The sequence below is a fragment of the Sarcophilus harrisii genome, chromosome 3 (genome assembly GCF_902635505.1).
Source record: "Sarcophilus harrisii chromosome 3, mSarHar1.11, whole genome shotgun sequence".
NCBI lineage: Eukaryota > Metazoa > Chordata > Mammalia > Dasyuromorphia > Dasyuridae > Sarcophilus > Sarcophilus harrisii.
In genome coordinates this window covers 64332421-64347365 of record NC_045428.1, presented here as the reverse complement: position 1 = coordinate 64347365, position 14945 = coordinate 64332421, and the positions used below count along the sequence as shown (strand labels likewise).

Below are 14945 nucleotides of genomic sequence, written 5' to 3'. Positions count from 1 at the left end.
CCCCAAGGCTCTCTGATGCTGGACTTTCTTTCCAAGTAGTAGGAGAAAGTCTTGGAGGATAATGGGAAAAATTAAGGACAAATTGTGAAACTTAAGTCTGATTAAAGGAGAAAATGCCCTCCCTCTCTCCTTTTTTTGGAGAGAAAGAATTTCTTTTGGGTGGGAATCCCAAAAGGGATTACTTTGGGATTTATACTTCAATATATCTCTGAATCTCTAACTCCAGGGACATGCTCTCTCCAGAGACTGTTCCTCAATGATGAAGGACAAGATGTTGGAATCAAGACAGAAACAGGCCAGGGAAACAGGCCTTCCTTCTTCCCCAGACCAACATCTCTCAGGGGGAAGGAGAAAGTTCTGACAGAAAGGCAACCCAGAAAGGGAAGTAGCAAAGGCACATGGAAAAATGAGGGAACAGACCCCAAATTAGGAAACATCTTAGAGGGTGATAAAGTTAATCAATAGCAGGTCATCTATTGGATTCAATCCCTCTGGCTGTCCCCTCCTTGGAAGGGGTAGGATAAAAATGCAGTTGTCTGCAAAAGTCAGACCTAAGCCAAGAGGGCTGTTCTAGGCACTGCATCATATGAGAGATGCTGATAAAGCTAACTTGTGTCTTTATAAGAGTGCCCAAAATAGTGGAAACTATACCAGGAAAATTTAAAAACACAGAGGATGTCTGGACTGGACTAAAAAAAAGGGCTTAAGAGAGAACATATTTGGAGGTTGACCTATAGAATAGGGATTTCCTTTGTTCTGCCTGATGAGGGGAGAAGGGAATGGATATGTGGAATAGGGAAACAAATTTGAGCTTAATTGAAAAAAAGAATTTTTGAATGAAAATTACCCAGACTCCCTGACTAAAGGTGTCAAACAGAGGTCTAACAAGAATGCTGTGAAAGGGACTACAGAATGGGGGGAAGGTTAGGCTGTATGACTTTGAAGGTTCCTGGAGTTCTGGGAGATGATCATCAATCAGGAGGCATTACCTTGGTGTTCATCCTAAAAGCTCAAGGAGCACGAATGTCAGAGGAGCTAGAATGTGCGAATCCATCAGGTTCTCCCCCTTGAGACAGGAGTTCTTAACTTTGGGTCTATTCACTTATTTTTTTTAATATTTAGATAATTGGTTTCCTTTATAATTTTATGTATCTTATGTATGTATTATATAATCTTATGTATTTTGTGCACTTAAAAACATAATTTTGAGAGGGGGTCCATCACACAAAACAAAGCCCTGCTCTAGACATTCTCAGGTTGATCCCAGTCCACACCAAACTGTGACCTCAGATGCTCACACCCTAGTTTCTCCCCCTCCTATGCCCATAGCCATACCTGGCTCCCTCCCCACACCACAGCCCATGGCCCTCACTCACCTCCTGTGGGATGGAGCAGAATATCCGCTGGATTGTGGGGTTTCAGTCCCAGGGCAGAAAGGGGTGTCTTGGCGAGCCCTGGGGGAGAGCGCACTGTACCAATGAGAAAGAAAGAAGTTAGAATTAGGGGGGTGGAGGCTCAATGGAGAAATATGGAATAATGACACATAGTGACTTTAGAGACTGCACAGGGGGATGGATTGGAGTGAGGGACACATCTAACTGCTCCTGAAACCAGCCCAGGTTATTCCTTTGCTCCCCTATCCTGCCTCTCCATCACTTTCTGTTTGAGTATAACGGAAAAGCTAATTATTTGTCCTTCATTTTCAAACATCAAGGAGATGATGCTATGACATGTAAATGAATTGGATTTAAGTGAGGGAAGGCTATGCAAAGTCATTTTCTATTCCAGAACCATCTGGGTCCAATGGCCAGATATAGATCAGGACAATTGGAGATTGTATTTAAGTGGAAAGAGCAGACTGAGACTCCAAGAGGCTAAGGGTCTAAATCCAGCTCCACTTTTTACTGGTTGGGCAACCTTGAAAGGCTCATTCAACCTGTTTCCTAATTTTTATCTTTATCTCTGTCATTTATCCCTATCTTTAAGTGACTAAAATACCACCTGAACTGCCTTCCTCACAGACTGGACAGACTAGGAGATGGTATAATGTATGTGAAAGCCCCTGGTAAACTGTAAGAACATAATGTCATCATGCTGTCCATAGGGCAAAATTCCCTTTCTGGCACATACCCCAATGCTTCAGCCAAACTGGACGGTTCCCTGTACACCTGCTATCTTCATCTTTTTCCTCAAGTCAGTCCTTATGTCTGTAATGTCCCCTACCCTTCTCTGCCTTTGGAATTCCTATCCAGGCTTTAAATCTGGACTCATATACTACCTCTTCTGAATATACTCTCCTGATTTCTCCCCTCCCTCATTTTAGTAATGACTTCCCACTCTTGGTCTTTGCTCACCTCATCTTCTATCAGATTCTAACTTTTATCTTAGCTCTATATAGAGATGCTTCTACCCAACTGTAACTTCAATGAAGCCAAAGTCCATATCATCTAATCATCTAAATTCTCTATTTCTCCCATCATCTACACCAGGGGTCCTCAAACTACGGCCCAAGGACCAGATGCAGCAGCTGAGGATGTTTATCCCTCTCACCCAGGGCTATGAAGTTTCTTTATTTAAAGGCCCACAAAACAAAGTTTTTTTTTTGTTTGTTTTTACTATAGTACGGCCCTCCAACAGTCCGAGGGACAGTGAACTGGCCCCCTATTTTAAAAGTTTGAAGACCCCTGATCCTACACACTCCTCCTTAATTTGGAGCTGTTAAATGTTCACTGAATTCATTCCCATTCTTCTACTTTTATTTCTGCATTTCACTCACTCTACCACTTTGCCTTTCTCCTCACGAAAGGGTTTGGGCAGTAACCCCAAAGAGGAACACAAGAGAAAGGAAGATTGGGAGAAATATTCCTCCAGGGGCACTTGAGGAGTTCTTAAGGATGGAGCCAGACTATGGCTAAGAGGGCACCAAGGACCTGAATTACCTCATTCCTCAAATGGCTTACTTAATACAGAGTATCCCAAAAATCTTAGTGCAGTTGTAACTGTTAAGAACCACTAAAGTTACCATCCCCTCAAAAAAAACTCCATCATTTGAAAGCTTAGTTATATAAATTTCAATCACATTTATTTAGTTTTGTGAATTTTAAATAATAATTTTTTTTTATTTTAATAAGATGGAGCACCCTGCCATTATGTATTATGTATGTGGCAATTTCTGGATGACATTTTCTCAGAGTGGGTAGATCTAAAAGAGATCACCTTACTTAGCCACCATGGTCACAATCTAGCTCCACTAGATAGGTTTAATGGGGGGTGGGTTATATCAAAATTGACATATTTGGATCAGCAGGCTGATTTCAGAAAGGCCTAGAGAGACTTACATGACTGATGGTAAATGAATTAAATAGGATCGAATCATACATCATACACAGCCACAAGATAATGGGGTGATCAACTATGAGGGACTTGGCTCTATTCAGCAATAAGGTGATTCAAGGCAACTTTCCAATACACTTGGGATAATGTGTTAATCATGTTCAGAGAGAGAATTATGGAGACTAAATGTGGATCAAAGCACAGTATTTTCACCTTTTGTTGTTTTTGTTTCCTTGCTTGTTTTTTCTTTCTCATTTTTCCCCCTTTAATCTGATTTTTCTTGTGCAGTATGATAAATGTTTAAAAGAATTGCACATGTTTAACCTATGTTGGATTACTAGCTATCTAGAAGAGGGGAGAGGGAGCGAAAAAATCTGAAACACAAGGTTTTACAAAGGTGAATGTTGAAAACTACTTTTGCATGTATTTTGAAAAATAAAAAGCTATTATTTTTAAAAGGTGAGATTGGAAGAAGAAAAAAGATGATAGTGCACCACAGATTTACAGTTGCTTTTTAAATTATGGTGTACGACCCATATATGGGTTCTCATAACTGAATATGGGGATAATGAAATTATGATTTATTTTCAGTAGATGTTTATTTGTATACCTAAAAACTGATATATTTTCATTAAAACATCATTTTCTGAATGGGATTAAGGCTAGAGTTACCTATACAATACTTTTAGTCACTGAGTAGCAGCTGATGAAAATTTTCACAAATTTCAGAAATCAACTAAGGCTCTGTATAGCACAGGAAGCAGATCGGTGGCTCAACCATAGAGCACTAGGCCTGGAGTCAGGAAGACCTGGGCTCAGGTTCTTAATTACTGGACAAGTCACTTACCACCTATAACACTGCCTTATTCCACTGGAAAAAGAAATGGGAACGTAGTAGCTTTGCCAAGAAAACCTCATGGACAACATTGCATTGGAAATGAAGAATTGGACATGACCAAATGACTGAACAACATTGTCAAGTTATATGATATTTTAAAGTTTTAGATAATTGACCTCCTTCATGATGCTTTTTTAAAGTATTTATATTTCTGAAGCTTAAATTTCAATCATTTAATTAGAACTTTAAAATTTTTTTAAACTTGCATTTTTTTTGTCTCCCCTCTATATGATGAACTAGATCTTTCTGCCCCAGGCAGGTCTTTTCCTATTCTTTATATGTGAGGAACAGCACAAAGAGTTCAAACTTGGCTCTGCGATTTACTCTCCGTGTAACCCCTCCAACACTGCCTCAGATCTCTCATCTCTAAAATGAGGAAAATGGACAAGAGCTCCCACTCTAAATCTATAACCCTTAGTTCCCTGGGAGCTCTGGCCAAATATGGCCATACCCAGAGCAGAAGGGACTGCAGAGTAAGGCGGGCTTCCCAAGGGGCCCCCCGGAGACCCCTGTAAGGAGCAGAACCTTCCTCTCTAAGGCTGGGCCAGGAACGCTGGATTAGGGACAAATAATCTACATCCCCGACCCAAGCCGAGCACTTAGCCTGGAGGTTTCACGTAACCCTCAAGGGCAAGAAAGGCTATTAGCTGTGTCCTCCGACAAATGTAGCCAGACTAAATGAACTTGAAAGGTGGTTATTATATACGGTCCCAGGAAGGTTTCTGAAGTCACGGGGCCTCATTTCCCAGCACACCTCTGAGGGGAGGTTTAAAAAAAAGAGCTTTGTTTCTTCTACTGGGGTTATCAAGAGCTTGGCAAAGCTACAGTGACCAAAGACACAAGGACTGAGGACGATTAACTACATTAAGCAGATATCTGTACCCAGAGGGGGCTCAGACCTTCTCTCCCCCCCACCCTCCAGCCCCAAAATAAGCGCCTTCAGGGACCGGGAGCATGTAGATCATGGGGCACATTCTACTTGTTGCACCCCCACCACCACCCAGAGCATCCCCCAAGCAGGAAACAACGGCGCAGAAAAAGTCCAACTTCTTCAAGAAGAAAATGTGGGTGAGATGTGGAGTCCCAAACTGTGCAATACGCAGAGTTAGGTAATGGGCCGCATGATGCAGGTTTAATATGCACATTTTATATCTGAGTATGATAATGATACGCGCTTGTATAAATGGAGAATGGTGGGGTGACATGAACTATACACACACACACACACAGCCTTTCCTAGTCTCACCCACTAACCTCGGATGCCCTGGGGACTCACACAGTCCGAGGGGGAGATTACAAAGTCACTGCATCCTCAGCGTGGGACACGTATGACCTAAGCGTGTGCGGACAGTGGATGTGCACTTTACGTAGAGCAGTGGGATGGATATAGAGGGAGATGAGAAAAGGGAGTTTCACTCATGGAGCCGGCTGATGAGGGGCCCACAGGTGTACAGGTGGGTAGGTGTGAGAAAGGGAGAGAGGGGGAATCCTGGCTCGTTCCCCCCTTTCCTCCTTCTCGTCACTGACCTCTGTCTCCCTTAGTCTGCATTCTCCAACAATCCGGCCCTTTCTCCTCCAGCGGAAGAGCGGGAGTGGGGGAGGTTTGAGATAGGCTTTTGCTTCCCCAAAGGAAAATTCCCCGCATTTCTCCGCCTTCTTTATTCTCCCCTCAACTTATTGCATTTTTTAAAATTTCTGACTTATACATTCTCCTCTCTGGCTCACCCACGGTTAGTGCTGGGGGGGGGGGGGGGGATGGTGGGGAATGGGGAAAAATACAAGAATAGAAGAAAAGCTGACTGTACAAGGAAAAACCCCTTCCACCTCAGCTCCAGCGCCAGCACTATAAACGGCCCTGACTTTCTGTGCCAGGCAGGGACTGGGAGGATGTGTATGGCTGAGGGGAGTAGTTGCTTTAAGATGGCCTAAGACCTAAAGTGCCCAAGCCCCTGAATGGACCACAAGGTTGCCTCTAGGGCTGTGAGTCAGGGTGCAAAGCATTATGGTCCTGAGGGATTGTAGACAGCCACCCACCCATGGCATTTGTGCCAACAGGTGGGCTCCTTTCCACAACCATACCCCACTGCCTGGAGCCCCTGCCCCCACTGCCCTGGAGCCCTTACCCCTGCCCTCATTGCTCTGGAGCCCCTATCTCTGTCCCCACTGCCCTGGAGCCCCTGCCCCTGCCCCTGCCCCCACTGCTCTGGAGTCCCTACCTCTGTCTTCACTGCCCCAGAGACCCTACCCCTGCCCCCGCTGCCCTGGAGCCCACTCTGATAACGAGCTGATGACAACTGTCAGCACTCACTCCTCTCTACTTCCCACATTAACCCTTCGGCACCTGAGAATCAAAGGGCTTTGCTGGTTCCTTTAGCATAACCCCTGGGGCAGCTGGTTGGCCAGTAACTTGGCGGGTTACTGCAAGTAACAAAGAAAATCAGATCCAATTTTCAGTTCAAGACCTTCCATATCTTTATTTGTTTCTTCTACTCTCTAGCTAGTTTCTGCCTCTAGAAAGAAGGAAGTTTAACTTCTCCAAGCAGCCTTGATGAGAAAGTCCTAGGGGATCTATATCAGTGTTAAAGAAGAGGAAAGAATGTAAGGAATATAGAAGCTCCTCCTATGTCTGACTTGGTTACATCACAAAGAACAGAAGCTCTCACAAGTCCTTTCCATTTCGGACCGAAATCTCTCAAAGTCTATCTGATCATATGCTGAAGAGAGGAGATTTTAAAGGAACAGGGGCTGGGGGTAGAATTAAAGCTAAGCTCTCTTGTTCAATGGTAGAAGAGTGGATAAGAGGCTTTGCCTGCCGAAGAAACCCGTTTTTTCTGTTATGGAAGAAGCAGCCGTTCTGGAATCAGAGGACCTAGATCTGAACTGGATGTTGGGCTCTGTTTCCCACTCCATATATGACTCTGGAAGAGCTGCTTCATTTCCTTGCGTCAGTTTATCAGAAAGGGCACAGGACTCGGAGTCCATCGGAGTATCCAACACCCACCAAGTGCATGACAACCATCACTTCTGTCTTTGGTGAAATGGCCGAGGTAGGCAAGGATCAAGACTATGTACATACAAAGCTCTGTAAATCTGCGGGTGCTGGTTGTTATAGTCACCTCTTTGTGCCTCGTTATCTGCATCTGCTAAATGAGAGGGACTGGACTAGATGTTTCCTGAACCATTCAAAAGGAGAAGGAAGCAGATTCCAGATAGGAGCCCACGATGGACAAATGAAGAAGAAAGTGAAGAAAGAGAAAATTACTGAGACTTTAAACACCGGGCTGCAGACAAGAGAAAGCCCTGAATCCTGAGCTTCTGGTCTATTATTTGCCAGTCAAGGATTGAGGGGGCAAAATCTTCCTTTCTTTTGCTTTCCCTTTTTTTCCTCCCACTCACCTACTCAATCAACTCCTGTGGCAACTTAACACCTCCAGGATCAAGAAATAATATGAAATATAAATATAAAATACTGTTTACCATTCAAAGCCCCCCTCCCCACACACATTCATTTCCACTCTTCTCACTTCTTAAAGTTCCCCCAAATACAATGACTTTGGTCTCCTACTTGTTTCTCAAATAAGACATTTTATCTCCCAATTCCAAGTGTTTTCATTAGCTGTCTACAATGCATGGCGAGCTCCTCATTTCTTCTTTCTCCTCCAGCTTCCTTCAAGTCCCAACTAAAATCTCACTTTCTACAAGAAGCCTTTCCAGGTTTCCCTTAATGCGGGTACCTTCTGTCTCTCGATTATCTCCAACGCATCCTGTCTATAACACGGTCATACATAATTCTTTGTGCATTGTCTCCCCCATTTGCCTGCGAGCTCATTATGAAAAGGAGCTAATTTTTTTTTGCTTTTCTTTGAATCCTCAGAGCACATAATAGGCATTTAATAAATATTTAGTGACTGACGGACCTAAAACAGCCAAAAATCCCATAAAGTGATTCAGGTCACTTAGGATTTGTGGTGTTCTGGTCCGGTGTGATTATCTTAAATGGGAAAGCCATGGACTAGGGCAGAGGCACGGAGGCTGAGGAATGATGGGAATGGAAGAGGATGAGGGTGGAGGGAAGTGAGCCATGGGGATGAGAAAGATGGTTGGCTTGGAAGTTGGACTTGAGAATGACTCCCTCCCAGCTCACCGACTCAGCCCCTCTCATCAGCCAATTCCCTCCACTTCCCGGAGCCAGAACACTTACTCGGGCTAAGGTTGACATAAGGGGTTTGAGGCGACACAGGGAAGTCAGGGGTTGGGGGGGAGTTCTCACCACCGCTGGGAGGTGGACTGGCCGGAGCGGCCCCCTCCATTTCTTCAAAGGCCTCCTTGTAGCTATGCAGATGGGGCTGCGGGGAGAAGATAAAAAACATCAGCGATGGTATCCCAAGCAACCAGGAGACAATGACTACAATAAAAGCTAACTGACCCCACCACAAAAGTGAAACATTCCCAGGCTTCTCTGCTACGGGGAAGATGAGCTAAATCTGTCTACTCACCAGTCCAGGATTATGAGAATCACTCCTAACAGGGCAAGCGAGCAAAGGCTTATTTGCAAGGCCATTGTCAAGCCATAATCTTGTTCAGGGCATTTGTCTATAGATAATTCAGAACAGGACAGCTGCCTATGTGAGGGGGCTGGTCTGGGTGGTGTCCCTGCCTCGGAGCAGGGAGAGGAACAGGATGATCCCAAGCCTTTTACATAGCACCGTTGCCCTTTCTGGCTTCCCCTGAAGAATTATCTCCAGGAAGCACAAGGGAAACTCTTTCTTCCTGGGTCCGAGGTATTAAAGGTGCCTTTGGTAGAACTGAGGAGGTAGGAATTTGTGAGAAAAAAAAGGCACTTGGAACATCCAAAACAGGTCCAAGACTGGCCAGCTCCCTACTGATTAGCCAAACAAGGGTAATTTTATAGCAATGTGTCGTGCTTAACCATGACTGGGATATAGAAAATTCTGAAAAAAGAGGTCTTTAAGCAGCTACGCAGAAAAGCGGTCCTTATTTGTCTTTAGGAACACTGTTAGCCAGTTTGCTTCTCGTGAGTTCCCAGCAGAGAAGCATTACTCACTAGCCAGGGGATTATACCAGCTCTCACCTCTTTGGGCCGTCCTCCTGGGTTGAGAGCAATGGTGAGGGCCAGCTCCGGGGAGACACACTGGACGGGGGAGCGCACCCCGGGACTCCGAGGGGAAGTGGGCTCCGGAGAATGGTTCTCATACTGCCCATCACTGGCTGCTCGTCTCCGGAGGGGGGGAGGAGGCTCTGCTGTCTGCTTTTCTCGAGCCTGTACCCCTAAAAACAATGGCAGGAGTTAGGGGAGATGGACACAAGTTAGGGGACTGGTCCCTTCCAAAGAGCCCCGCATGCTGTTAGAGAGCTTGTTCAGACTCTACAGATAACTCCCTGCGCTAAGGTCAGTCGTGAGAACAGGACCAGGGCTTATGTTCTCTGCATACCTCCTCCTACCCAACTCCCCCACACCACGGTCCTCCCTGCCAGACTGGGGAGCCCATTCCGACTGAAAACAGCCCTCCACCCAGTGATCTCTGATCAGGGACGGAGCTTTGGCCAAGAGCACAACAGGGCTGATTCTTGAAACAGATGTCAACTCTTTCCAACCCCTGGAAGCAGATGGCCACCGCTTCCTTTCATAGAAGGGAGGAAAGGCAATAGGAAGGGGAGGCAGTTACCAAGGCAACAGCATCAACTAACATGCAACATCTGGCCCTAGGGAAAAACTCTTGGAAAGAGGGAAGAATACAACATCATGTATTCTGAATCTCTAAAGAGGCCCTGGGCAAACAAAAGGGGTCACTGCCCCTCACACTCACCAGGCCCCCAGATGCTAATAGAGGACCCCCAAATTCATCCAATGTTACCCCAAAGTTTCTAGTCAACTTCCTGTGTGGCCCCTGCTTTTTTTTCCCCCAAATCTGTCCCTAACAGCCTCTTACTAACAGAACAGCTCCACCCCTAAGGCACTTCTGCTTTGTGGATGGCAGGGTTAGCAATCTGGATGTGACAACATGGGAAGGGAGCTCTGAAATAATTCTCCTCTGTTTTCCATCTGCTTTTCTCCATTTCCCTTACCAACAAGCAGAACTCCCAGGGTTGCCAAACTGCTCTCCTTCCCACTGCCCTGCCCTGGGGTTAGCCCGTGGTGCGGAAATGTTGCCTCATTGAGCTGACTCAAAGAATCTTAGGAACCTTTCTTCTTGGGGACTGGACCGTCACAGAATGTTCAAAGGGTACCCAGCCCATTCCCTTGCTTCCAGGAAAGAGGTCCCTCTCCTGGACCAGGATTGTTCCAAGTATCTTTAATCTATCTCTCTGCTCCTTATAGTCAGAGAAGGGAAACAAAAGCTTATTAAGTAAGTAACATAACCTGCCTGAAGTCACCCAGCAAATAAGAACCACAACTAATGAAATTCCAGTATCCTGACTCCTAAGCCTGAGTCAGTAGATCTTACTGGCTTCATCATAAGAACAATTGTCCCGTGATGTCTCTCTGTCTCTGTCTGTCTGTCCGTCTTTCTCTTTGTCTCTGTTTCTGTCTCTGTCTGTCTGTCTATCTCTGTCTCTGTCTGTGTGTCTCTCTCTGTCTCTGTCTATTTTCTGTCTCTCTCTTTGTCTCTGTCTGTTTCTGTCTCTCTCTGTCTCTTTATCTCTTTGTCTTTCTCTCTGTCTGTCTGTCTCTCTCTCACACACACACTTACTCACTTAAAGACTGATGCTCCCAGGAATGCACTATGAGCCCAGGCAGAATTACCTTCTGCATCATCAGCCAGGTGATTTATAGATCCCCCAGATGCCAGCTGTGAGGCTGCCATCAGAACAAGCTGGAAAACCTCTCTCCCCAGCCTGTCACGCACAGCAGAGACCACCGGGTGCCAAGTTCCGAGGGAAGCGTGTGCATGCACTGGAGCACACATGTGCACACACACACACACACACACGGGGGGGGGGGGGACACAGAAGGCTCTGAGAGCATGGCCTATTTCAATGCATTTTGCCATTAAATAAAGAACATGCAAATGGATCATGGGCCACATCTTGGGCGCGTTTGGCAGCTGGATGACAGCCCCGACTTCTAAAGCATCGGGGCAAAGAGCACAGCACTGGGAAGCAAGTGACTTGCCCTAGGGTTTTTATTCCCCTCCTGCTTCCTAGCTTGTGAGTCTATTAGGCAAATCATTTAATTTCTCTTTCTACTTTCTTCATCGGTAAAAATTATACTGTCTTACCTATTGTCACCATGCTTATGAGGATCACATGAGATCATAAATCTAAGAGCCCCTGGGAAAAGTTAAATGGGCTGTACCACTATCTGGGGAGGAAAAAACCTCTTTACTGATCCCAAACTTTCTACAAAGACAAAACCAATCTTTTCATCCCTGACGTTGTGAAGGTCTTGCTGCCGTATAGCAACAGCTGCCTCCCAACAGCTAAAAAGGAATAACTCCATCCCAGAAATCACTGCTGAGAGCATTGTGGGTAAGCAGGTCATGGCACATAACCAAGGATACCTGTGATGATGGATGGGAGCAAAATCGGCCATGGAGATGTTACAGGCTGGGAAAGAGAGAAGATGAGCTTCTCTGAGGGTTCCCCTGGCATCTTCATTAGTCAAGAGAAAGCAAGCAAGAGCCCCCAGAATGGTGGATGGAGCAGCTCTCTCTCCCCATGGCAAACCTTGAGTTTGTGCACCTGGATGTGCTGCTACCTGCAGCACCTGGGAGGACTCCTCCATCAGTAAGATCCACTTGAATATGAGAGAAGCCCTGCAAGATCTATTTCTTTTTTCTTAACTGGGCCTGTGACTAGAGAGGAAACCCCTTTAACCAGCACTAAAACTATCCTGAAAACCCAGTCTCGGAGAGTCGTCTGAGAGCCGCACCCCCCCCTCCATCATTCTCACTCCCCTGCCCCCAATAACTCCCCAGCGGTCTAGAGTGCCGTCACCGGTTTCATTCCTGGCAGAAGCATCAGAGTAAAACAGACGCTTCCATTGATTTTCTAATAATAATTGTGACAAAGGAGACCCAATCAGGGAAGGCTAGCAGGGTTTAGAGCTAGAGTTCAAGTCCAAGGTTAAAAAGAAATGCATTAGAGCCAGGCTCATCCCCCTCACCCTCTCTACCCTCCTGTGCCCCCTTTATGGCACATTTCCCGCTAGTTTTCAACTCCGCATTTAACTCCTCTGTTGGGGGTTGGGTATTTGCCCTTGAAAATGAGGCTGAACTCAGTTTCCTGGATTTGGGGCTCTGAGGCAGAAGCTTGAGCATTCTCTGGTCACCTCATAAAGCAAATTTTCCCACTACAGTAATCACCATCACTGGGCTAGAGAACAAGAACTCCCCAAGTTCTGAAGTATTAGAAATGATCATCGAGGAAGGCCAAAATACAGCTTTTCCTGGAGATGGCTGAGAATGCCAGAGAGAGCTACCACCTCCTCCTCTGGTTTCCTCACTGTTCTAAGCCTGGGTCTTCCTGGGTCAGGGGAAGGGGACATGTCCTAATGGGAAACAAAAGCAACCTCTGAAGGGCTAAGGGAATCCAGGCAGTGCCTCCACAGAGCTGGGTTCTTCCCAAAAGCAAGACCAAGGAAGACCCTACATTCCACTCCCACGGGGCCAAATCCCTCCCCCTGCAGATCCCCACATGGCATCAATGGCCAGCCAGGCACATCTTGCATTCCTTGCACACAGAGTCTCACTGTTGTCCCCCTTGGCAGGCCCAGCCCAGCCCCAGGGTGCCCAGAGCCATGTCCCCTCTCTCTCTCCCTTTTCTTTCTCCCTAGGGAGGGATGGAAGAAGGAGAGGGGGGAGGGCAGGCAAAGCAGAGAGCGAAAAAGAGAGTGCTATTGTTTCTCAGCCAAGTGTGGAAAGACTGGGTCCATCCACACTGTGATAGCCAAACGGGGACCATCACCCTTTCACATGGTTCCTGAGAACAACCCGGAGTACCCACAGGACTGCTTCCCAATCTCAGTGCCTTTGACCCCAAACTTTATATCTATTTGTCTACTACTCTGTATTCCCTCTCTGACTTTCTCTGTATCTGATGGTCTCTATTCTCTAACACACACACACACACACACACACACACACACACACCAGGAAGCAGGAGTAAGGTTTTTAATGGGGTCACTGAGACTCCCTCAGAGACCAAGCTCTCAGTATCCTCCCAGGAGTGGGGAACAGAGACACGGTGAGCATTAATGAAGAAAGGGGAAAGGGGGTCAAATAATTTCTTTGGGGGGAAAGAAGGCAAAAGTCCTCTTTTATAAAAGAATGACTGGGCGTCTGATGCTGAGAGAATTGGAGGAAATGGGCTGGACCCACAATAGAAAATTAGTTTAAAAAATTAAAAAGGTCTCTCGTGTTTTTATCACTCTCAGACTCCTCAAACTCTCAGACTACCTCATCCAAGCCCCTCATTTTACAGATAAGGAAACTGAGGTGCAGTGAGCTTAAATGACTTGCATAGGCCATAGAAACCTTTAGGTAACAAAGATGACCTGACATCTAGACTACAACCTTTCTGGAGTAATCCCCAACTATGACAGCAGCCAATCTCCAAGATGGTCCCTTGTTTGGGTGAATGGTTGCCTTGAGGGCCTTGAGCCTGTACAAATATGCTAGAATGCCCTGGGCACAAAGTCATTTTTGTAAAGCAAAAATGGAGTTGAGGGTTGGAACTGGAGAAAAGGCTACAGCATCTGCATATATAAATACTCATATTTACCAAAATCATTTAGCTTCTTTGTCCCCAATATCAGACTACCCTCCTCCCCCCAACCCTTTCCTCCAGCTGCCCATCCACTCCCACAAACCCCACTCTTCATTCCAGCATTCATGTTTCCAAAGCCTGGGTTCCTCATCTCTAGGGCTTGAGGCTATAGCTCCATCCTTTGCAGGTCCACAGGTGAGATGTCTCTTGATGCACAACCTGCTGGGCTAGGAAGTCAGAAAGCAAGTGGCAACCATACCAGCAGCTCCTAAGGCCAGCCATGCTCTTTCTAGGACCAGGGAGAATTTCCCCCAGACTGCCCTGAATTACATACTACTGGACAGAGAGAAGAGAGTGGTAAGTGATGGAGAAAACATAACTCGTCTCCCAGAGCCAATTCTCCTTTGTTCACAGGCAATGAACTTACATAAGCAACTGCTCTGGATCTTCAAAGATCACTTTTAACCAAGTGCTTCAGATTCTTCCCAAACCAAATATTTTCTCATTATAGAATGGCCATCCCTTTCCCTGACCTTCCAGGCTTAGATCAGCAGGAAATAGCCAAAAGGATGAGTTTGTTTTGTCCTGTTCTCAAAAAGGACCATGAGTTCAGGGAGTGAAGCCATGACACGCAAGTGAATTGGATTTAAGTGAGGAAGTCTGGGCAAGGTCCCCTGCCTCATTTTCCCCTCCAGAACCATCTGGATCTACGGCCAGATATAGATCAGGAGGACTGGAGATGGGCCTCCAATGGGTTTAGTTTAAGAAGGAATAGGAGGAATAAATGGCCCAAATAATCAACTGAAAAGCTTATCTGTCCCCCTGGATAATTTAATTGACAATGCATGGGGCATACCAGATCCTACACTGGGTTTCCCTAAAGTTAGACTGACATAAAGAATGACAAGATCAATGAGTACAATTGAGAGAAATTTCATGGGGGAGGGGGGGAGTCTCCATTTTAGCCAAGAGAATATTCCCATAT

At 45.9% G+C, this 14945-nt stretch overlaps 1 protein-coding gene across 10 annotated transcripts in view; it reads right to left on the bottom strand.

Annotated features, from left to right (window-relative positions):
* Nucleotides 1-14945, bottom strand: part of TNS1 (tensin 1) — a 266384-nt gene that overhangs the window by 35063 nt on the left and 216376 nt on the right. For 9 of the 10 annotated variants that reach the window (XM_031958074.1, XM_031958069.1, XM_031958071.1 and 6 more), the window contains 3 exons: nucleotides 9324-9520; nucleotides 8502-8577; nucleotides 1377-1469 (listed from right to left, as the gene is read on the bottom strand). In XM_031958074.1, the coding sequence (XP_031813934.1) occupies nucleotides 1377-1469; nucleotides 8502-8577; nucleotides 9324-9520 (366 nt within the window). Of the gene's footprint in view, nucleotides 1-1376; nucleotides 1470-8432; nucleotides 8578-9323; nucleotides 9521-14945 lie in introns of all 10 variants that reach the window. The other variant, XM_031958070.1, reaches the window with a different exon arrangement.